We start from the raw sequence: 18,386 nt of genomic DNA, 5'->3' as shown, positions 1-18,386 counted from the left end.
GTTTTGGTGCTGGGGAGGGTGGTTCGGCAGATGGCGAGGGTGCGGGGCCGAGCTGCGGGCACGCGGGGGGAAGTCCGCGCGCGCCCTCACAATTTGACAGGGCGTTGGCCCAGCTATTAATATTACATGATTACGTAAGTATTTAGAAGCTGCGCGGGCGAAAACGAGCGATTTTGCGTCCATTTGATCCCATTTCCCCAGACTCCATTTCCCCGATGAGGTGCTGGGCCCCTGCGGGGGCTGAAGCCAACCCCGACCCCGACCCGGTCACCGGTCCGGGAGGTTGTGCGCACGCCAGCATCCGCAGTACCTTTGGTCCAACGTTTGTTACGACTCTGGCACTCAGATCATATTCAGACTTCAGTCGCCATTTCTACACCAGCCCTACGCCACTAAGGGCCACTACCTGCACACGCCTCCTCTCGTGCTCAGCATTACAACACCGTACGTTGCGTCCCCTGTCAGTTGACTCCCTTAGGGGCACGCCCCATGGATCGCATGGCGGTCCGCTAGTTCTTGGGCCCGGTCTGCACACTATTGGCGCCAGCAGGCAGCGCGCTGGGCAGTTTAAATGCTGCTTCGAGCGAGCGGCCCGCGAGCGATCTGATGAATACGTCAACCGCTGCTCAACAGGAGCGACTCACACCCACGAGAGACTCACACCCCAGGACCGTGCGGCCCCAGCCATCTGTCAGCCTCTCAGCCAACAGCACACCCGAGCAAAACTCATGCCGTTAGTTGTATGGCCCAGCCGCGACTCCGCACAGGCGCATACTTCCTCTGCTCTTCAGTGGCCTTGCCACCGCCGTGTACGGGGCCCATCCCCAGCAGTGATACACTTTTGCATGTACAGGTCACGGAGTGCAGGACGGGCTGCCTACACTGTAACCGTGAGGCCCCTTGCTACACAGCTAAGGTCTTGCGAGCATAGCTTAGCACCTAGCCAACAAATTAACAAAGCAGTGCGTATGCTCCCAAAAAGCAACAGGGAAGGGGCATCCAGCAACAAACACGCTGATAAATCCTTCACCCTACTGTGCAGGCGACATCTCCGGCTGTAAATGTCGGAGGCGCAGTTACGTTAGCAACCCTGTCAATCATATAAACGCATATGTATAGCGGGTCCCTTGGCTCAGGGACCCAGTTTATATCTCGCAGCATGCGTGTGGGGCACAGGCGCCCCACAAGCAGTCGCCGGCTCCTGACTTTGTACACACATGCATCCCGGCATGCATGAATAATTCACCAATAATTCCAACAGCTTTGCAGCTACTTCCCATCTGCCCACACGGTGCAAGTCGAAACTGCACCCACACACATCCCGAGCGTGCTCCAAACACGTGCCTGGGTGAATTCCTGCACACAAAACTCCCCCCTCTCACCCCGGCCGCTTCCCCACACCCCTCCGTCACCCAGCGCCCCGCCTCCTTGCAGCCACCGTGAGTCTACCGGCGCATCACGTTGGCGGAGGCGCTGACGTAGGCGTTGGACATGGTGCGGCCCTCGGCGCCGCGGCCGCGCCCGTCCGAGGAGAAGCGGTGGCGGTGCGCGCCGGTGTAGGAGGTGGGGTCGTTCAGGCGGTCAAAAATGGAGCTGCGTTGGCCGCCGCCGCTGGTGCGCGGGCCGCTGGTGGAGGTGGAGGTGGTTGTGTAGGTGACGGGCAGACCGCCCGAGGAACCCCAGTTGGAGCTGTAGCCGGCGCCGGTGTGAGAGGAGCGCATGGGGCGGCCTACAGAGCCGGCGCGGCCGGGCGTAGCGGGGCCCGAGGGCGACAGGGCCGTGCCGGGGGAGTGGGCGGGGAAGTCCCAGGCGGGCGCCATGCGGGAGCCGTCAATGCTGGTGCGCTGGTACAGAAGCGCCGAGCCGTTGCTGCTGCCGCGGGAGGGCGGCGGGATGTAGCCTGTGGCGCAGGGGCGGCGGGGCGGAGACGGGGTGGGTGGGCGGGGGCGAGGTCGGCGCGGGCATGGGTTTGGCGTGCTGCGTGAAGGGGCTCAGCGCAGGGGACGGGGGAGGGGTCTGGCAAGTGGATAGTCTGTTGGAGGGACGGGGCGGCGCCTCACCGGCTCCGGTGGTGTTCAGGTTGGTGCGTGTGATTTGGGATAGGTCCGCCACTGAGCCGCCCGGCGCGCCGGCGATGAAGCCGTGGCCCTTTGTGACACGATCACGTCCTGAAGCAGCAGCACGGGGCGGTCGTGCCGAGCGTCAGTGGCTGCGCTAACGACCTGAACATGCGCACCCCTTGCCCAACCTGCCCTTACCTGCCAGCCCACGACCATTGCCACTGGCATCAAATCTGTGCTTGTGTGCGCCGGTGTAGACTGTGGCAGAAAGGGCGCAGCGCAGGTTAGTGAGTGGGCTGGCATGCCCTCGGCCAAGCGCCGCGAAGAAGTGCACACTGCTCCCCGCTTTACTCACGGCTCGAGTCAGTGAGCTTGTCAAAGATGGAAACGTGCTGACGTCCGGTCGCCATTGTGCAGGCGAGCTTTGAATGTTAGTGCCTGCGCTGCTCGGTTTCTCACGCTAGCGTGAGCGCGTCTCAGGTTGTATCGGTAGAGGTATGAACGTGTAAGCTATGGAGGCGGCGTAGGCATGAAGCAGGGCCTTGCAGCCAAGTAACAATGAGCCAGATGCGACAAAGGCGGTTAGAGGCCCGCCGCGCCGTCTGATTCCGCACTGCCTTCCCCAGATACGTTGGCCAACACGCTATATAAGCTGCGGCACATAACTGCGCCAGACCTCACTCCTGCACTTTGGCCTTCCATCGGCATGTCAGAGGAAGTTCAGTCGCAGCAGGGTCCTCGGGAACCTGACCTTGGTGCCGTGCAAGTGGCAATAGGCAATATCAAAATTACAGTCAACGAAGTGGCTGCACTTGACAAGACCGTAACTCGGCCCGGCCGCTTTCATGCCCGTGTAGACATGTCTCCCCGCCAGCGGCGCTCAAGCGCAGCAGCACCTCCGGGGCTGGGATACACGCCGCCCCATCACTCAGCATATGAACCTGCCTGACTACGTCTAACAGCGTGCGTTACACGTACCTCCTTAGGCATCGCCCATCCGCATCGTCGCCCCCCAGCATGAAGGGCGCGGACTGGGCCTCTTCCCGCGCCCTGTTCGTTACCACGTCGGCACCGCAGTCCTCGCTGGCACACTGCGTCATTGCTGCAGGCAACCCTACACTAGGCCACTGTGTCCACAAGCACAGCGCGCTCTCACCATCTCCACCCTCGCGTCGAGCGCATGCCCAGGGCCGCTCACCAACAGTGCCGATCACGCCCCGCTCGCCACACCCTCCCCAACCCCCACCCACCTCCCCACGCCCGTCTCCTAATGTAGCCCCCTACTCTCAACCCCGCTGCTTCTCTGCATCCACCTCCCGCTTTCCCCTCATGCCACCGCCGCCAGCGGCGCCCTCCGGGCCGGCACGCCCGCCGTCTGCTCGTACGCGTAGCCCAGCCCCAGCAGCCCCGCCTCGTCGAACGCGCGGCCCACCAGCTGCAGCCCAATGGGCAGCTCCGCGCCGCCCTCCGCGGACCCCGGAACGAATCCCGCCGGCAGCACCAGCGCCGGCAGGCCCGCCAGGTTCACGTTGACGGTCATGAGGTCGCCCTTGTACATGGCCAGCGGGTCGGAGCTCTTCTCGCCCAGCTTGTAGGCGGCCGAGGGCGCCGCGGGGCTCAGCAGAGCGTCGCAGCGGCCCAGAGCCGCCACCATCTCCTGCTGCACCAGCGTGCGCACCTGAGCGCGCGCGTAGAAGGGATGGGTGGGTGGGGTGGGGTGGGTGGGGAGGCGGAGGAAAGTAGCGGCCGAGGGCACAGGGCTGCACAGGGAGCAGGCGCGGGCGCAGCTGCCCACCCCGCAACCCAGCACCAACCGCTGCCGGCGCGTCGTGCGCCCACGCGCCCTCCCTTGCCACCCAAGCCCACCACACAGCCCCGCCCCGCTTCCGCTGCCCCTCAGGCTGCCCTTCACGCTGCCCCGCACGCTGCGCTTTCTCCGCCGCCCCTCTCGCTGCCCCTCCGCTGCCCCCCTCCGCCCCCTGCACACACCTGCTGCGCGCGCTTGTAGTAGGCGTCGTAGTAGCCCGCGGACAGGGCGTAGGTGCCCATGAGGATGCGGCGCTTCACCTCGCCGCCCAGCCCCTCGGCGCGGCTGCCCGCGAACAGGCTGGCCAGGTCGGTGGCGGCGGGGGAGCGGGCGCCGTAGCGCACGCTGTCGTAGCGGGACAGGTTGGAGGAGGCCTCGGACAGCGCTAGGACGTAGTAGGCGGGTAGGCCCTGGCCGAAGGTGGGCAGAGACACCTGCGGCAACAGGGGGACGAGGGGGGGCCGTTGCGTACTTAATGAACATAAGAGCGGGTTTATGATGTATTGCTTGAAACAAAGGAATGGAGACGGCAGGACGCAGCCCAGAGAGGTTGCGGCGCATAGCCCCGGGGAGGTGCAGGGGTTTATGACTGGGTGAGGCGGAGGGACAGCCCGGTATGATGATGCCGTACTGCGGGTTGCGCTGCCAGGCATGCCGGCGGTGGGTGTCCCTTGCGCTTTCCTTGTTCCTCAATGCTCGACACGCACTCTCCCTCCAGCCCACCCCAAACTGCCACACGCCGAACCCCCAAGCCTCCTCCTCACCTCCTCCACAGTCGCACCCAGCGACTCCAGGTGCCGCGCCGCCGCCCGCACCGCCTCATCAATGGCCGGCGCAACGCCCTCGCCCATCGTCTGCGCCACCAGGCCGATGCGCTTGCCCGCCAGTGGCCGGCTGCCGCCCGCCGCCAGCCCTGTGGCCAGGCCCGCCGCGAAGTCCACCACCGGTCGCCCGCTGCTGGTGGCGTCATGGCTGTCGCCGCCTGTTGCGGGGAGGGGGAGCGGTCATTCGTTGTGGCCCCGAAATGAACACAGGCACGACGTCCGCTCCAGCCACACATGCAAGCCGCGGCCTCCCTCTATACGTCCCCTGGCTCCTGTCCACCCCGCTGCCGCTCTGGCGCCCTCGCCCCCTCACCGTCTCACCATGCCCTTTCAACCCGCTGCCATCCCTCCCGCCCTCCCGCCCTCCCGCACTTCAGCGCCCTGCCGCCCTCACCCGCTATGCCGCTGAGCAGCAGCGCCGCGTCCTCCACCGTGTGAGCCATGGGCCCGATGCAGTCGAGGCTGGAGGCGTAGCTGATGAGCCCGTAGCGGCTAACGCGCCCGTAGGTGGGCTTCAGACCAACAATGCCGCAGAAATGAGCGGGCTGGCGGATGGAGCCGCCTGCAGGGGAGGGGGGGCAGAGAGGGGAGGCGAGATACGGAGGGAGGGGGCAGGAACACCGGTCGGGCTTCGGCAGTATGAGAGGGCTCGCACGCTCTGAGCTAGATAACACGCTCCGTGGTTGCTTGGGCCATACAAAACACAGTGCGCCGTCACGTGTTGCTGGTCCGTCCCGCCACAACGCCATTCGGTGTGGCAGCCCCCCGCGCGACGTAGCTGGCTGCCCCCTGCCCCGCACTGTCACGTCACTGGCTCGTGAACTGCGTCAGCAGGTCCCTCTTGTAACCAATGCAATCTGCCCCGCATCCCCCATGCCCACCCGTGTCAGAGCCCAGTGCCGCCGCGCACTCGTGAGCCGCCACCGCCGCCGCCGAGCCGCCGGAGGAGCCGCCGGGAACACGCTCCGCATCCCAGGGGTTGCGGGTGGGCTGTTTGAGGGGAGGTGTGAGGAGGGCACCAACAAGGTCATTCCATTCGCCGTTGCATGCGCTTCCTCAGGCTCCTGCACTCTTCTCCCCCCCCCTTCACGCCGTCCACGTCGACCATTCCCTGTCTCCTAATCACCTCAACCTCTCCACTCTCCAACCTTGAAAGAGGAGTTCTCAGTGCTGCTGCCCATGCCGAACTCGTCCATGTTGGTTTTGCCCAGGAATACGGCGCCCGCGCCCCGCAGCCGCGACACCGCTGTGGCGTCGAAGTTGGGCACGTAGTCGCGCAGGATCTGCGAGCCCGCGGTGGTGCGGGTGCCGCTGGTGCAGATGTTGTCCTGGAGGGGAGCGGAAAGGGCGAGGGAGGGGGCAGAGGGTTCGAGTGGGTGGATGGCAGCGCCGTGTGTGATGAGCAAGGACTACGCCCTTGGGCCTGCGCACCAAGCGCACCCAAACCCCTTAGTGCTCATTGTTACCCAGCCCTCTTGCACCCAGGCCTCCTCTTTCGTTCCCCCCCCCCCCCCCACACACACACACACCTTGATGGCCAGGGGAACGCCGGCCAGGGGCCCTAGCGTCTCGCCGGCAGCGATGCGCGCGTCCACGGCACGGGCCTGAGGTGCACCAAAAGTCGCTGTTTCCGACCGAATTATCTCCATTGCATGCGAGTCATCGTGTGCCCACCTGCGCCAGAGCCTGCTCGCCGTCCACGGTAATGTAGCTGCACACCGTGGAATCGGTCCTGGCGATGGCGTCCAGGTATTGCTGCGTTACCTCCACAGCGCTGCGCTTCTTGTTTGAGAGCTGCTCATGAATTTCGCGAATCACGGACTGCTTGGAGCTGGCCGCGACCGTGTGCTTGCAGCGCGCTTGCTTGAACGCAAGGCCACGCAGAGAGCCCGATCGCAAACCATTATGGATACTAGCTTGCATTTTGTGTTTTCGTTCCAGAACTATAGAGGGCCTAGGGCTAGGACGTGGCCCAGTTTAGCGTTGGTCGGTGGCGTGAAACGAACAGTTCCCGACCTTATTCGGCCTGCTCTTGCAATTTGCAGTGCGCTTATATGCCGGGGCTGTGTGCTGGGATGTGCAGGCATAGGGGGCATGCGCACACGTCGTACGGGCACGGTTGCATCAGGTTGCATGGCACCCCCCCCCCCCCCGCACCACCGCGACTCCGACAAAGTCAGCACCGCAGCGCCCAGCCCCTTACAACTGCAGCGGTGCACCTGCTTGCAAAGAGCCACGCCAGAGCACTCAGTGCGTCCTGTTCTGTATGCCAATGTGGAGCCCACTTTCGCCCCTACTCGCTGTATCCCCTACTCCTCCTGTCTCCCTCGTCTCCTCGTCCGCTCATCGGCTGCTGCTCCACGACCCCGCATCACATCCACCTTGGTAATGAGTCACCAACACACAGTCACACGCCGCACACGTCATGCTTCGCTTCGAGCAGCACCCTCTCGCCCGCCAAGCTCCCCCCGCCGCTCCGCCGCTCCCGCCAGTCATCCAACGCTCCGTCTCTTTCCCTCCTGCCAGCTCACTTGCTCAGTCCACAGGTCCCTCACCACAGCACCCAGGGCTTGTTGGTGTCGGACACTAGCACCTGCTTGTCCCTGGAGCCGGGCAGGATCTTCCTGAGCTTGGCCAGAGGGCTGTCGTACCTGCGTGTGTTAACGTATGACTTCGGTGTATCTGAGTGTGGTTTGGATGTGCAGGCCTGACGAAATTCGAGCTCGGTGGAGGAAGTGGCACGCACGCGTGGGCCTGGGAGCGTCAGGCAAGCAGGCAGGCGGGCACAGGGGAATCCCTGCCCTCAGCACTCCAGCCCCGCCACCCTTCACCTGCCGTAGGCCCCGCCCCGCACCACCTGTCCACCACACTCCCGGCCCGCCCGTGCCCCCACACAGCCGCCACCCACCTCCCCAGCAGCTGGTCAAAGGCGGGGCCGCGCACCGGCGCCAGGTCGGGGTCGGCACGCATGGTGGTGTAGTCCTCAAACCCTGCAGTGGAATCAATTTCGGGGAGTGGCGTGAAATCGCTTTCAAAGTACTGTACACGGCCACTGTAAGGGCCGCTGAAACTGGCGCACCACAACATCTCCCAATGCGTTCTGTGTCCGGATTCTGGGTTTCAGTTATCCGGGCTTGATTACGACGACTCCCCACCCCCCGTTCTTCTTCCTCTCGTCTCTCTCCCGCCCCTCCTCCCTCCTGCGGCTCACCGCTCTCCAGCACCGCCTCCAAGCACGTGAGGCACGCCTCCCGCTGCCCCATCTGCGCGTAGGCGCACGACATGTTGTACAGCGCCGCCTGCTCCTCCGCGTCCGAGGGGCAGCTGCACATAGGCGCGTGTGTTCATGTGTGTGTGGGTGGGTGATGCGCGTTAGGAGGGTGAAATTATTGAAAGCATACCAGTACAACGGGTGTACACACATATACGTAGCGCACGCTTGGCATTCCCCACGCACATGCATGTTGCCTGTGGTTTTGGAAGACTTGCACCCGCATCGACACTCCTCCCGCCCGTCCCCCCGCACCTGAACTCGCGCGGTGACCCCTGCAGGCGGTATGCACCGTTGCCGGGCAGCTCCAGAGCCAGGTTGAACATGGCCACGGCCTAAGAATGGGCGAGTGAGGGAGACGCGAGGTGAGGGGGCGTTTGGGGTTTGGTTCTGGTGTGCTGATGGTGTTGCTGCTGCAAATGCTGCCTCACACCTCCGGCATCGCCTTTCCTAGTTGGGATTGGCTGACCTCATTCACATGTCGTCACCAATACGGTACACTGGATTGCGGCCGTGCCGTGATCTCAATCAACCCGACTTGCCCATATGCCCCCTACGCCCCGCCTCCTCCCCCGCCTCCGCCACCACCATGGCCTCCTCCGCCTCCAAGCGCCGCCTCCTCCCCCACCTGGTCGTACTGCTTCTGCTTGAACAGCTCCAGACCCTTATCGATGGCCTCCTTGCAGCGCTTGGGGCTGCAGGCGCGGGATGAGGACACGGAGCGGCAGAGGGCGGCGTGGAGCCGGGAGCGGGTTAGGGCGCAGCAGGTGCGCGGGCGCTAAGGAACGGGCATGTGGGCAGGCAGGCACAAGCCCCGCACACATCACCACTGCCAAATCCCACGCGTGCGTTGCTCCGAATGCGAGATGCCGGTCCAGCGGCTGTAGCTGCTGCTGCGGACTCGCTGCCTCAATACACACAGACTTCGTCAGTGCCATAGCCCGCGCCATGTCTGCATCGGTGCTACCGCGTGCCAGCCGCTGCCCATGCAAGCACTTATCGGTACTGCTGCTTCAATACAGACCAGAAGCCCCCGGGGCTCTGGGCGCGCACGCGGCATCAGCCAGCAACCACGACCAGGCCTACGCTGCTGCTCCTTGCCTGCCGCTCTACTGGTGGGGCTTCGCTCTTGCCAATTCAAGGCTCATACGCTGAGGAATCCCGCCGGCTATGCAGTTTCATAGCCCCGGCGACTGCTTGGGGCTGTGGCTGTGCCAGCCTTGCCAACGCCTTGTGCGCAAGCTACGGTACGCACGGCGTGCCCCGCCCGTGTCGGCGAACGCACCGGTTGGGGTCCTCCGGCACCTCCTCCGACCTGCAAGCGTAGACAAGAGACTCGTCACCATTCTGCTCGGTGTCATTTGGGTCAAAGCTTCTGGCAGCTCAAGTGTCTCCGTGCGAGGATGGCAACACGCACCCTCGAGACCGCCCTGACGTCCGCCGCGCCTCCTTGGTCTTCAGCACTTCCTTGGATTTGGTTGATGGTTTCTCCGATAGAAGCTCTGGATCTGCGAGCTTTGGCTGCCTGCGAAATCGCCAAACTGATTGCTTAGCATTCGCCGATTTTAAGATTTTCGAAGTTGTTAGCATCTTGATGCTTTCTTACTTGCGGTCGCGCGCTAGCAGGTCCTGAACTCCATCCGCGCGAACCAGCACAGTTGCCGCGCGACTCGGCCTAGCGCGGACACCCACGGTGCGGGAGCTGAAGCGTGTAAGCTGCATTCTTGCAAAATAGCTGGCTTTAACATGGGTTAAGCCAAGCAAGATTTGTTGTCCGGAGACCCCGAGGGGTCGTCCGGCCCCATCTCGGGTGGCACGAACCGTCACGAACCCAGACACGCAAGTTTCTGGGGTCGGGGTTTTCAGAGCTGCTTTTTGTTCTGCATGCAAAGTTGCCTGTCCAGCTGAGCTCATGCCTACGTTATACCCCGCTGTCTTGTAGCCGTGGTGTTCTGGCGACCAGCTGCAACACGCGGGGGCATGCATGCTGCACGCACCTCGCGCTTGATCGCCCCTTTCACAGAAGCGGCACTACTTGCCAAATTTCATTTTATATTCCGTAATTATAATTACAGCGGGTGCCAAACATGTGCGCGTAGTCCTGGCGAGCACGCCCCACCGACTAACACAGGCTCATGTTAAACTGCCAGGCAGATAGAGCAGCAGCGACAGAAAGGTACTAACAATGTCAGCTGACAATGCTGCTGGCCAGAGACGCACGGACGGCAGCGCCGCAGCCATTGGCCAACCCGGCGCTCGCCTCAGTGGTACCGCTAGGCTAAGCGCTTTGGTCGGAGAGCTCCAGGCGCAGCCAGGTGCTGTCGCGGGGTCACTCACCGCCATGTTGGAGCAGGGGTGGCAGCTGCAGGAGGAGGCCATGGCGCAGGACGCCGCAGCGCAGCGGGCAGCCCTGGAGGCACGTTCGCAAGAGCTGCAGCTGCAGCGCGAGCAGTTGGAGCTTGAGGCCGTTCGCTTGGACCTCGAGCGGCGGACTGTGGAGCTGGCCGCTTCTGAGCGCTCGTTAGCGGCACGGCAGCGCGTGCTGCAGCAGCGGCGGGCCGAGCAGGAGGTGCAGCAAGCGGAGCAGCGGGCGCAGCTGGACCAGCGGGCGGAGGAGCTGTCTGCGGCGATAGAGGCCGCCGCTGCAGCCGAGGCTGTAGTAGCCGCCGGCAAGCCGGCGGGAGATGTGCCAAGCCCTGCCGCGCGCGTGTGGGTACCGGACCTCATTCGCAGCATTGCCGCACACCTGGGCCCCAACGAGGTCTTGCTGACGCTGCAGCGTGTGAACCGGTGTGCCGCCGAAGCGCTACAGCAGCAGTGCACGGCAGGCACGGCGTCGCATGCGCAGAGCCCACCAAACACCTCGGATGATTCGAGCCTTGTCGCCGGCGGCGCACACAGCCGCAGCTCCTGGGTGCCGCCCGCCCGCCGCATCCGCATGAGCCAGCCCGTGCCGCCCTACGCATTCGCGCGACAGTGGGGCAAGCCCACGGCTGCGGCGTCTGCGACAGCTGCAGGAGCAGCGGGTGGCCGCGGCAACAGCGGCGGCGGCAGCCAACGCGGCACAGCGATGCGGCGGCTGCCTCGGGAGCAGCGGGAGCGGCTGTTGGCGTGCACCATCAAGAGCGGTGTGGTGGAGAACGTGGCGCTGCTGCTGGACGACTGGCCCGACTGCTTCAGTCTGGGTCGGCACCACATGACGCTGGCCACTGTCGCAGGCCATGTTGACATGTGAGCCGGTGTGCAATTGGTGCTGAGGGAGCTAGCGTGCGCTTCAGGCTCAGGCTGGTGTAACGCGGCGTGCACAGACGACCTGGGGCCCAGCGGATTAAGCGCATGAAACCTGGACTTGGGGCAAACCGTGCCAGCGGGTGGCGTAACTGCCGCTGTCTCATGTTTGCCATCCCGTCCCATGACCCCATTCCATCCAGGCTGGAGCTGCTGCACTCACGGGGCTGCCCCATGGCCAACAACGGCATTGACCTGGCGGCGGAGGCGGGTCGGCGCGAGGCCGTGGTGTGGCTGCTGGACAATGGCTACCGGCCCGACAGCGGCGTCATTGATCCCGGCTATGGAGACGAGCCGCAGGCGACGCCAGAGGAGGGCGCGGCGCGTGGCGGTCACGAGGCATTCATGCAGGAGCTGCTGGCGCGGCGCAGCGGCCCGGCCGCGAGCGGCTGGCCGCTGGCCTCACGCGGGCTGCTGCTGGGCTGGCTGGCGATCCAGTGAGTCGGCATGTGCAGGAAATGGTGGGCGGCTGCATGACGGCGCGATTGCTGGGGTTTACGGGGCTGGCAGCAATAAGGGTATGGGCTCCGCAGTTCGTGACCCAAATTGATTGGCGATAGCGCCAGTTTTGTTGCCATTGGCCTTTTATGAATGGGACGACGCCCTCCTTGTGCATGCAGCGCGGCGCGGTATCATCCCCTGGCAGAGCTGCAGCGACACTGGTCGGACTTGCTCGGCCACATGGGCGGGCGGCACTTCGCTGCGGTGGCGGCTCGTGGCGACGGCCGCAGCGAGAACGGGCACTACGATGAGCCATTAAAGCTGCCCGAGTATTTCTTGTTCAAGTAAGGCGGTTTATCGATGATACATCCCTTTGCTTGTTGGTTTACTTGTCTTGCAGGGGGCGTCCATTGCTCTGTTGTGTGTGCATGTGAGGGGGTCAAGGAGTGGCAGGGACACCCTAAGCAGTGGGTGGTACGCCAACTGCGAGTTGCGGCGGCCCTAATTAATCTGTGCGCCATACTTGTAACGAATGGCACGTCGCTATTGCGTCTAACTACAGGGCCCTGGACGCGGCGGCTTGCAGCGTAACGGAGGACTGGCAGGCAAAGGTGGGGGCGGTCAGCAGCAGTTGGCACACATTGTCAGTCATGCGTATCCCATGTCCCGCCTGCTCCCTTTCCCCCTCCCCCAAATCGCCTATTGGTTAAATGCAGGTGCGCTGGCTCACGCGGGACAAGGGCCACTGGCCGACGCAGGTGAAGCGCGATGGCGGATGGACCGTGGCGCCGCGGGAGCGCTGGGAGTGGCTGCTGCAGCAAGGCGGCTACGACCTGGGGTTGCAGTACGGTAGGTCCGGCGGGTTGCGGCGCAGTCTGGGCGCAGTGCTGTTCAGAGCCCGCCCGGCTGCACGGAGCGCTGCTGAACGCAAGAGAGCTAATCTGCTTCAGCTCCATGCTTGGTCGCTCTGTCGGTTTGCACGGCATTGCAGTACTGACTAGGTAGTAGTGGTTGCTGCAGGACCCAAGCGGGCCCGTTGCTTACGCGGGTGTACTGAGGCATTGGCACCCCTCCACATTCCTTTTGGCACCTCGCAGCGCTCAAGGCGGTCGCGCAGGGCTGGGTCCCGGAGCTGCGACTGCTGGTCCAGGGCAGCAGCCAGCCGCCGGCGCCAGGCCGCGCATCTGCAAAGCCGCCCAGGACCCTGCACCGCTTCAGCGACGAGGACAAGACTGCGATCTGTGTGGCTGCAGCGGAGGCGGGGCGGGTGGCGTGCCTCGAGTACATCCGCGGGCTGGAGTGCTGGCTCGGGTGCTCGGGACCCGACATTAAGCGCAGGGGGGCGGTTCTTGATGCGGCCGCGCGCTCCGGCTCACCGGCGTTCCTGGAGTGGGTGTTTGAGGTGCTGCTAGGTGGGCTGGAGTCGACCCTCAGCAACTGCGTGCCTGCGGAGGCCGCCCGGAGTGGCGCGCCGGGCAGCATCGCCGTGCTGAGCTGGCTGCTGCGGCGCGGATACCAGTGGAACATGCACGCCTTCTCCGCTGCGGTTGGGACGCGCAACATTCAGCTGCTAGAGTGGATGTGGGAGCGGCGCTGTCCGGTGGAGGGCGGTGGCGCATACATCTGGGCGGTGAGGGCCGCCTGCGCCATCGACCCGGGCGATGAGGTCCCGCGGAGGTTCCACAGCTACCATAGCGTGTTCTTCATCAACCCGTACACAGCCGTCAGGGCCGTGTCCGGCGAGGGGGTCGGCGTCAGCATCAGCAGCGGCGGCGGAGGCGGAGGCGGTGCAGCGGACGGAAGGCCGGTCAGTCGGGTGGAGCTGCTGGAGTGGCTGCACGCACGCGGCCTGAGGCCGACGGACGCTGAGGCCTTCGTCGCGGCGGCGGCGGTGGGCGACCAGACCGTGTTGGAGTGGTGGGCAGCGAAGGGCTTGCCAATGGGGGTGAGTGCGCGGGAAGGTGTGCATGTTGCCCTTGTTCCGCCAGGGGGAGTCGCAGTGATTGCACATGAATTCCTTGGTCTGCGCTTGCACGCGCCTGTGCGTGTATAACGGGCATTCCACCTGCTTGCCCGCCAAACGCTCCCACCACTTGCTCTCTGCTCGCCTCTACTCCCATAAGCACCGGCCTCGCTCCTCGCCCCTATGGCTCACCCACTCTTCTATTTCATCACGGTTCCTGCCTCGCCTCCCCTTCAGGACCCCGGCCGGGCCTACTGGGAGACTGGCGGTGACCTCGCCACACTGCGCACGCTGCACGCTTGCGGCGCCCCGCTGGCTCCCGACACCTTCCTGGGCGCTATCGTGCATCCGGGTGACTACTTCCCGCCTGGACATGAGGCGATAGATGACTACGGCGAGGTCGTGGATGGGCACATCAGCTACGATGACGGGCCGCGCACGTGGGGGCTGGCGGCGGTGCGCATGCTGGCTGAGGAGGCGGGGGCGGCTGTGGATGAGGAGCAGGCGGCGCTGCGGGCTGCGTACAGGCGTAAGTGGTTTGGCGAGACTGGACGCGATGAGGTGGCGGCGTACGTGGAGGGGCTGCTTGCGGCGCGGCGGATGGCGCGTAGGTAGGCGGCAGGCGTAGGTGGTATGGATGCGGCGTAAGAGCCCCCTCACCCCGGTTAGTGCACGTGCTGGAGTGCTGTGCCGCATTGCTGTGCCGCAGTAGGGTGGTATGGATGCAGCGGATCTCTACATTACTTTCGCTGAAAATGATGGAGTGTTTGGTGAAGTTACAAATGCGGTGCCTTCAAGATCTCTGGCCGAAATACCTGCAGCGCTGCGCTGTGGTGGACTGGTGGGCAGCGTGGGCTTGTTGCAAAAGTTGTGATGCGCCGTGCGCGGCGACTAGGCGAGCCGCGAGCGTTAGCCGGGGTGCGGCGGGTTGGTGTCCAGATGGGGCTGGCAGAGACTTGTGTAGGCGTGTGAATGGGATAGTGTCAAGGCAGGTTGGTAAAGTCCCGTAGGGTGCAGCTGATTCCCAGAACCCAGCAGATGACAAACAATACTGGCGCGCCTCACCGCGACAGCGCGACTTAAGATTGTCGACTAGTTGTACTGATGATATGCGTGCTGACTCTGATCTGCGGGTACACAACGACAGCATTCACATGACCTCTTCAAGTTTGCGGTTCCGTTCCTGTAATTATTACGGGCTTCGTAATGTATCACCAATGTCCTTCGGTTAGCCGTCCAACAGGCTGCCCTGTCGGACCTTCCTTCGTCAGCACCTCCAGACCCGTGTCCAAAAGCACTCTCGCCGTGTTGCCCCGCTCTTTCTACCTTTCCATCCGGCTACGCCTACGTTGATCACTACACCATGTGGGTGCCATGCAACCCTGGCTGATGGCGGGCACGCTCCTAGTCTTTATCGTGCTGCAATTTCACCACACCCTGGCCTTAACCATAGAGCATTCGCCTAGCCACTGCCTCAGCTGAACTGCCTGCGGCCTCAGTCCTGAATACCCGAACACCTTCTCTCCTCCACCTGCAAGCCCGTCGGCTGTGCTTAACGTCACTCAACCTGCGGTGCGCCTACTTGGAAGCTCGAGCTGCCCTCCGGGTTGCTGTCGTGCCCACCCGCCTCCGCAGCCGGGCCCTGTTCCTCCACCTCCTCGACCTCGGTCTCCGCCTGCGCCGCAGCCTCTTGCGCGCCCAGCTGCATCATGCGGTCGAACGACATGAGGACGCTGTCGCGCACTCCCGACTCGGCGGTGTCCGAGGCCCCGTCCTGCAGGCACAATGCACGGCGGGCGATGGTCGGCTTGCGCTTTGCAAGAAGGCAGCAGCGCCTGCAGTAGCCAGCTAGGGAAACGTCCAGCCACGTGGTGGAGCCCCAATCAATCCCACAGCCGCACCTGCACGGTGCCTGCGGCCTGCGCGCTGTCCGCCTGCCGCGACCCCAGCAGCATCGTCAGCTGTGTCCGTAGGTACTCGGCCTGCAATTGCAAGCGCAACGCAGAATAACTCGGCAAGGAATCAGGTGCAAGCGAGAAACATCCGAGCGGACACGCAAGCACCATGCCCGACGGGGCAAGTATCTACACTTGCCCTCCATCACCCACCTGCTGGCGCCACTGCTCCGCCTCCTCCTCCTTGCGGGCCATCTCCTCCTCCTTGAGCGCCAGGCGGTTCCGGAACTCGCTCTGTGCCTGCAGCACACATAGGGTGTCCATGGCCGTCAGCAATCGGCAGCGGACACGCACAACACGGCGCGGCCGGCTACCCCCTTACCTGGTCCAGCAGGCGGTGCCCGCGAAAGCACATCTGCTCGCAATTTTGCCTGTGTTGGTGCGAAAGGACCGCATGTATTGCATCGGTGGGGCGGACGGACAGCAACCGCGCACGCAGGTGCTTGACAGAGCACTGCGACATGTCACTAGCACATGAGTGACGGGATGCAAGCGTGAACGGCGCCTTGTCATTTCCCCCACTTCTGGTGCCGACATACCTGGCCTCCACCATCTTGCTGAACAGGTCAGTTCTGCGGGCCGCGACACCAAGACACGAAGTAAGTCACGGCTAGCTATCATACAGGTCCAGCCTGATGCGCATATGTCAAGGAGATAACCAACACACATGCGGCAACATGGCCCCAACCGTTTCCCTGCTTGATCATAGACGACAGGACATAGTAACACACTCTACTCACACTGCGGTCTGCTGCTTCTTTGGCAGTACGCGGCAGATGTCATCAATCCGCTTTTTCTCCTGCGGCGCGACCTTGGGGTACAGGTAGAAGTGCTCTTGCGGCTCCTCCTTGGCGCTGGGCTGCCGCGACGCGGAGGCGCGCCGCTTGTCCTGCGAGTTCTGTGGCACCGTGCCGCCGGGCTCGGCCTCGCTGGATGCCGCCACCACGAAAACCGGCTCCTGCGCCTGCTCCTCCGCGCGCCGCTGCAGGATGCCGCCAAGGTTCAGCTTGGGCACCGGCGGCCTGATGGGGAGAGGGGAATGGCGACGACCGGCGCATGTCAGCAGGCGGTTAAGGTGACGGTATGCGTGCGTCTGAAGCAGTACGACGTGCTGGTGTTTGTGACCAAGGTGACGGCAGAGAGCTGTGTGCCGCAGTCTCGATGATCTGTGGAGACCGCGCCTGGAGCGCACAACACGTACCCGGCCTCCTCCAGGGCTGCGCCAGCACTGTTGAGCGACGTGGTTTGCGACAGCAGCGGTGTCGGTGATGGCAGCGGCACCGCCGAGGACAGCGAGGGCTGTGACGTGAGCGACGACTGCTGTTTGAGCGCGCCCAGGTTGAGCGACGGCATCGGCCGGGTGGGCGTCGCGGGCCTGCGGCGGGAGCACATTTATAGGATCAGCACCATGCTGGCACCGGTCGCAAAGCCCATTCGCTGGCCCGAAAGGCCGTTGGTCCACAAGGCCCCAAACAATGCCACATGCGACCACTTGCCCACGCCGCTTGCCCCGCATTGTACACAGGCACAAGTCAACTTTGGCCCCACCCCAGCGCTCACTTGGAAGGGCCACCCGTCACAGTAACCGCGGCCCGCCCCGGCGCCTCCTTGATGGTATTGAGCCCAGGCTTGCTTCTCGCCAGGAGCGAGTTGTCGTTCCGGCTTAGGCTTACGCTGGCGGGCCGCCGCAGGCGCCCGGCTGACGGGTCGCGCTTCTCAGGCGTCCGCTTGATGGACGCCCGCAGCGAAGAGTTGCTAGTGCTGGCGGTCAGCGAGGAGCGGATGAAGCTGGGCCGGGTGGGTGCGGCAGCTGGCGGCTGCGGCGCCGGCTCCGTTGACCCCACTAGCACACGGCCCTTGCCCACCGACATCGACCGCCGGAGGATGCTGCTGCGCGTCTCGCCGGGAGGGGCACGATCGCGCGTGACGCTGCCCGCCCGCGGTGGTGCGGTCCGGCTAGCAGTGGTGGCAGCAGCAACGGGCTGCGACGCCCTGGACGCCGTGGCCCCCGTGGAGCAGACAATGCTACCCTTTGGCGTCGTCTGCTTCACCAGGCGCGGCTCGATTGGCTTGGCAATCAGCGAGGCCGAGGTTGGCCGAGTCGAGGCCGTGGTTGGCAGCGCGCTGGTCCGCTGCTCGGGCTGAACCGGCTGCGACGTGCTTGCTGCGGGGGGTTGTTTCTTGGGGGTTGTGCCCTTCACCTGGTCCTTCTGGTCCGTGGTGTCCTTATCCTGAGATGGAGACGGACTAGGCTGCAATGGTAGCTTGCTGATTTTGTTGCCTGGCGTGTTGTCCAGGCGCTTGGCGCTGAGCACTGGCGTCGAGAGGATTGACGAGCTCATGGCTGTCTTGTTGGTCGCAGCTGCATCCTTGCCAGCCGCTGGCCCCGGTGTCCGTCGCAGAGGCGAAGGAATCCTGCTCTTCAGACCTCCGGACGTTCCCTTTGGCGTCTCCAGCGTCGTCGGCGCCGGGGGAGCAGGAATGGCTGACTTCTCCATAGTGGGATTCGTGGACCGCAAGCCTCACAACGCAGCTACACGAATTTATTGTATAACTCACAGATAGCCAGACGTAGTAATGCAAGTCACAGAGCTGGGCTCGACGCAAGCCCGGTCAAGGTTCTCAAGCCTGCTGTGTCTGGTAATACAGTCAGGTATATAGCATTTCCTTAGGCTCTTATGGCGTCATCCCCTGTTGCTAATTGTTGTGACGAAGCCGGAGAGACAGCAGGAGGTCAAGCTGCGCGATCCAAACGATCCAGTCGAACTCCAGGATGC

General features: G+C 64.1%; 5 protein-coding genes across 5 annotated transcripts; 1 reads left to right on the top strand and 4 right to left on the bottom strand.

The window, feature by feature from the left end:
* Positions 1-110: 110 nt before the first annotated feature.
* On the bottom strand, positions 111-2,560 carry CHLRE_10g439450v5 (uncharacterized protein). The gene is made up of 4 exons (XM_043066772.1): positions 2,416-2,560; positions 2,259-2,318; positions 2,061-2,168; positions 111-1,900 (listed from the first exon to the last, which is right to left on the bottom strand). The coding sequence occupies exons 1-4, from the start codon at positions 2,468-2,470 to the stop codon at positions 1,446-1,448; spliced, it is 678 nt and encodes a 225-aa protein (XP_042920169.1). The 5' UTR covers positions 2,471-2,560; the 3' UTR covers positions 111-1,445.
* A 276-nt stretch (positions 2,561-2,836) lies between these two features.
* CHLRE_10g439400v5 (uncharacterized protein) lies at positions 2,837-6,724 on the bottom strand. Its single transcript, XM_001690500.2, has 8 exons — positions 6,366-6,724; positions 6,221-6,295; positions 5,840-6,019; positions 5,573-5,681; positions 5,086-5,253; positions 4,632-4,849; positions 4,050-4,301; positions 2,837-3,738 (listed from the first exon to the last, which is right to left on the bottom strand). Exons 1-8 carry the CDS (start codon positions 6,612-6,614, stop codon positions 3,388-3,390), a joined length of 1,602 nt encoding a protein of 533 aa, XP_001690552.1. The 5' UTR covers positions 6,615-6,724; the 3' UTR covers positions 2,837-3,387.
* Positions 6,725-6,793: 69 nt separating this feature from the next.
* On the bottom strand, positions 6,794-9,815 carry CHLRE_10g439350v5 (uncharacterized protein). The gene is made up of 8 exons (XM_043066771.1): positions 9,569-9,815; positions 9,380-9,487; positions 9,248-9,277; positions 8,591-8,657; positions 8,218-8,297; positions 7,903-8,015; positions 7,600-7,681; positions 6,794-7,342 (listed from the first exon to the last, which is right to left on the bottom strand). The coding sequence occupies exons 1-8, from the start codon at positions 9,682-9,684 to the stop codon at positions 7,243-7,245; spliced, it is 696 nt and encodes a 231-aa protein (XP_042920168.1). The 5' UTR covers positions 9,685-9,815; the 3' UTR covers positions 6,794-7,242.
* Positions 9,816-10,025: 210 nt separating this feature from the next.
* Positions 10,026-14,791, top strand: CHLRE_10g439300v5 (uncharacterized protein). Its single transcript, XM_043066770.1, has 7 exons — positions 10,026-11,193; positions 11,394-11,687; positions 11,871-12,035; positions 12,254-12,302; positions 12,408-12,540; positions 12,789-13,636; positions 13,892-14,791. The coding sequence occupies exons 1-7, from the start codon at positions 10,148-10,150 to the stop codon at positions 14,267-14,269; spliced, it is 2,913 nt and encodes a 970-aa protein (XP_042920167.1). The 5' UTR covers positions 10,026-10,147; the 3' UTR covers positions 14,270-14,791.
* A 2-nt stretch (positions 14,792-14,793) lies between these two features.
* CHLRE_10g439250v5 (uncharacterized protein) lies at positions 14,794-18,365 on the bottom strand. The gene is made up of 8 exons (XM_001690502.2): positions 17,170-18,365; positions 16,811-16,984; positions 16,350-16,631; positions 16,149-16,181; positions 15,932-15,980; positions 15,763-15,849; positions 15,556-15,636; positions 14,794-15,428 (listed from the first exon to the last, which is right to left on the bottom strand). The coding sequence occupies exons 1-8, from the start codon at positions 18,105-18,107 to the stop codon at positions 15,213-15,215; spliced, it is 1,860 nt and encodes a 619-aa protein (XP_001690554.2). The 5' UTR covers positions 18,108-18,365; the 3' UTR covers positions 14,794-15,212.
* Between the last annotated feature and the right edge of the window lie 21 nt (positions 18,366-18,386).

This window comes from Chlamydomonas reinhardtii, chromosome 10, assembly GCF_000002595.2.
Source record: "Chlamydomonas reinhardtii strain CC-503 cw92 mt+ chromosome 10, whole genome shotgun sequence".
NCBI classification, from domain to species: domain Eukaryota; kingdom Viridiplantae; phylum Chlorophyta; class Chlorophyceae; order Chlamydomonadales; family Chlamydomonadaceae; genus Chlamydomonas; species Chlamydomonas reinhardtii.
The sequence above is the reverse complement of the archived record's forward strand: the minus strand, read 5'-3'. Positions and strand labels throughout refer to the sequence as shown.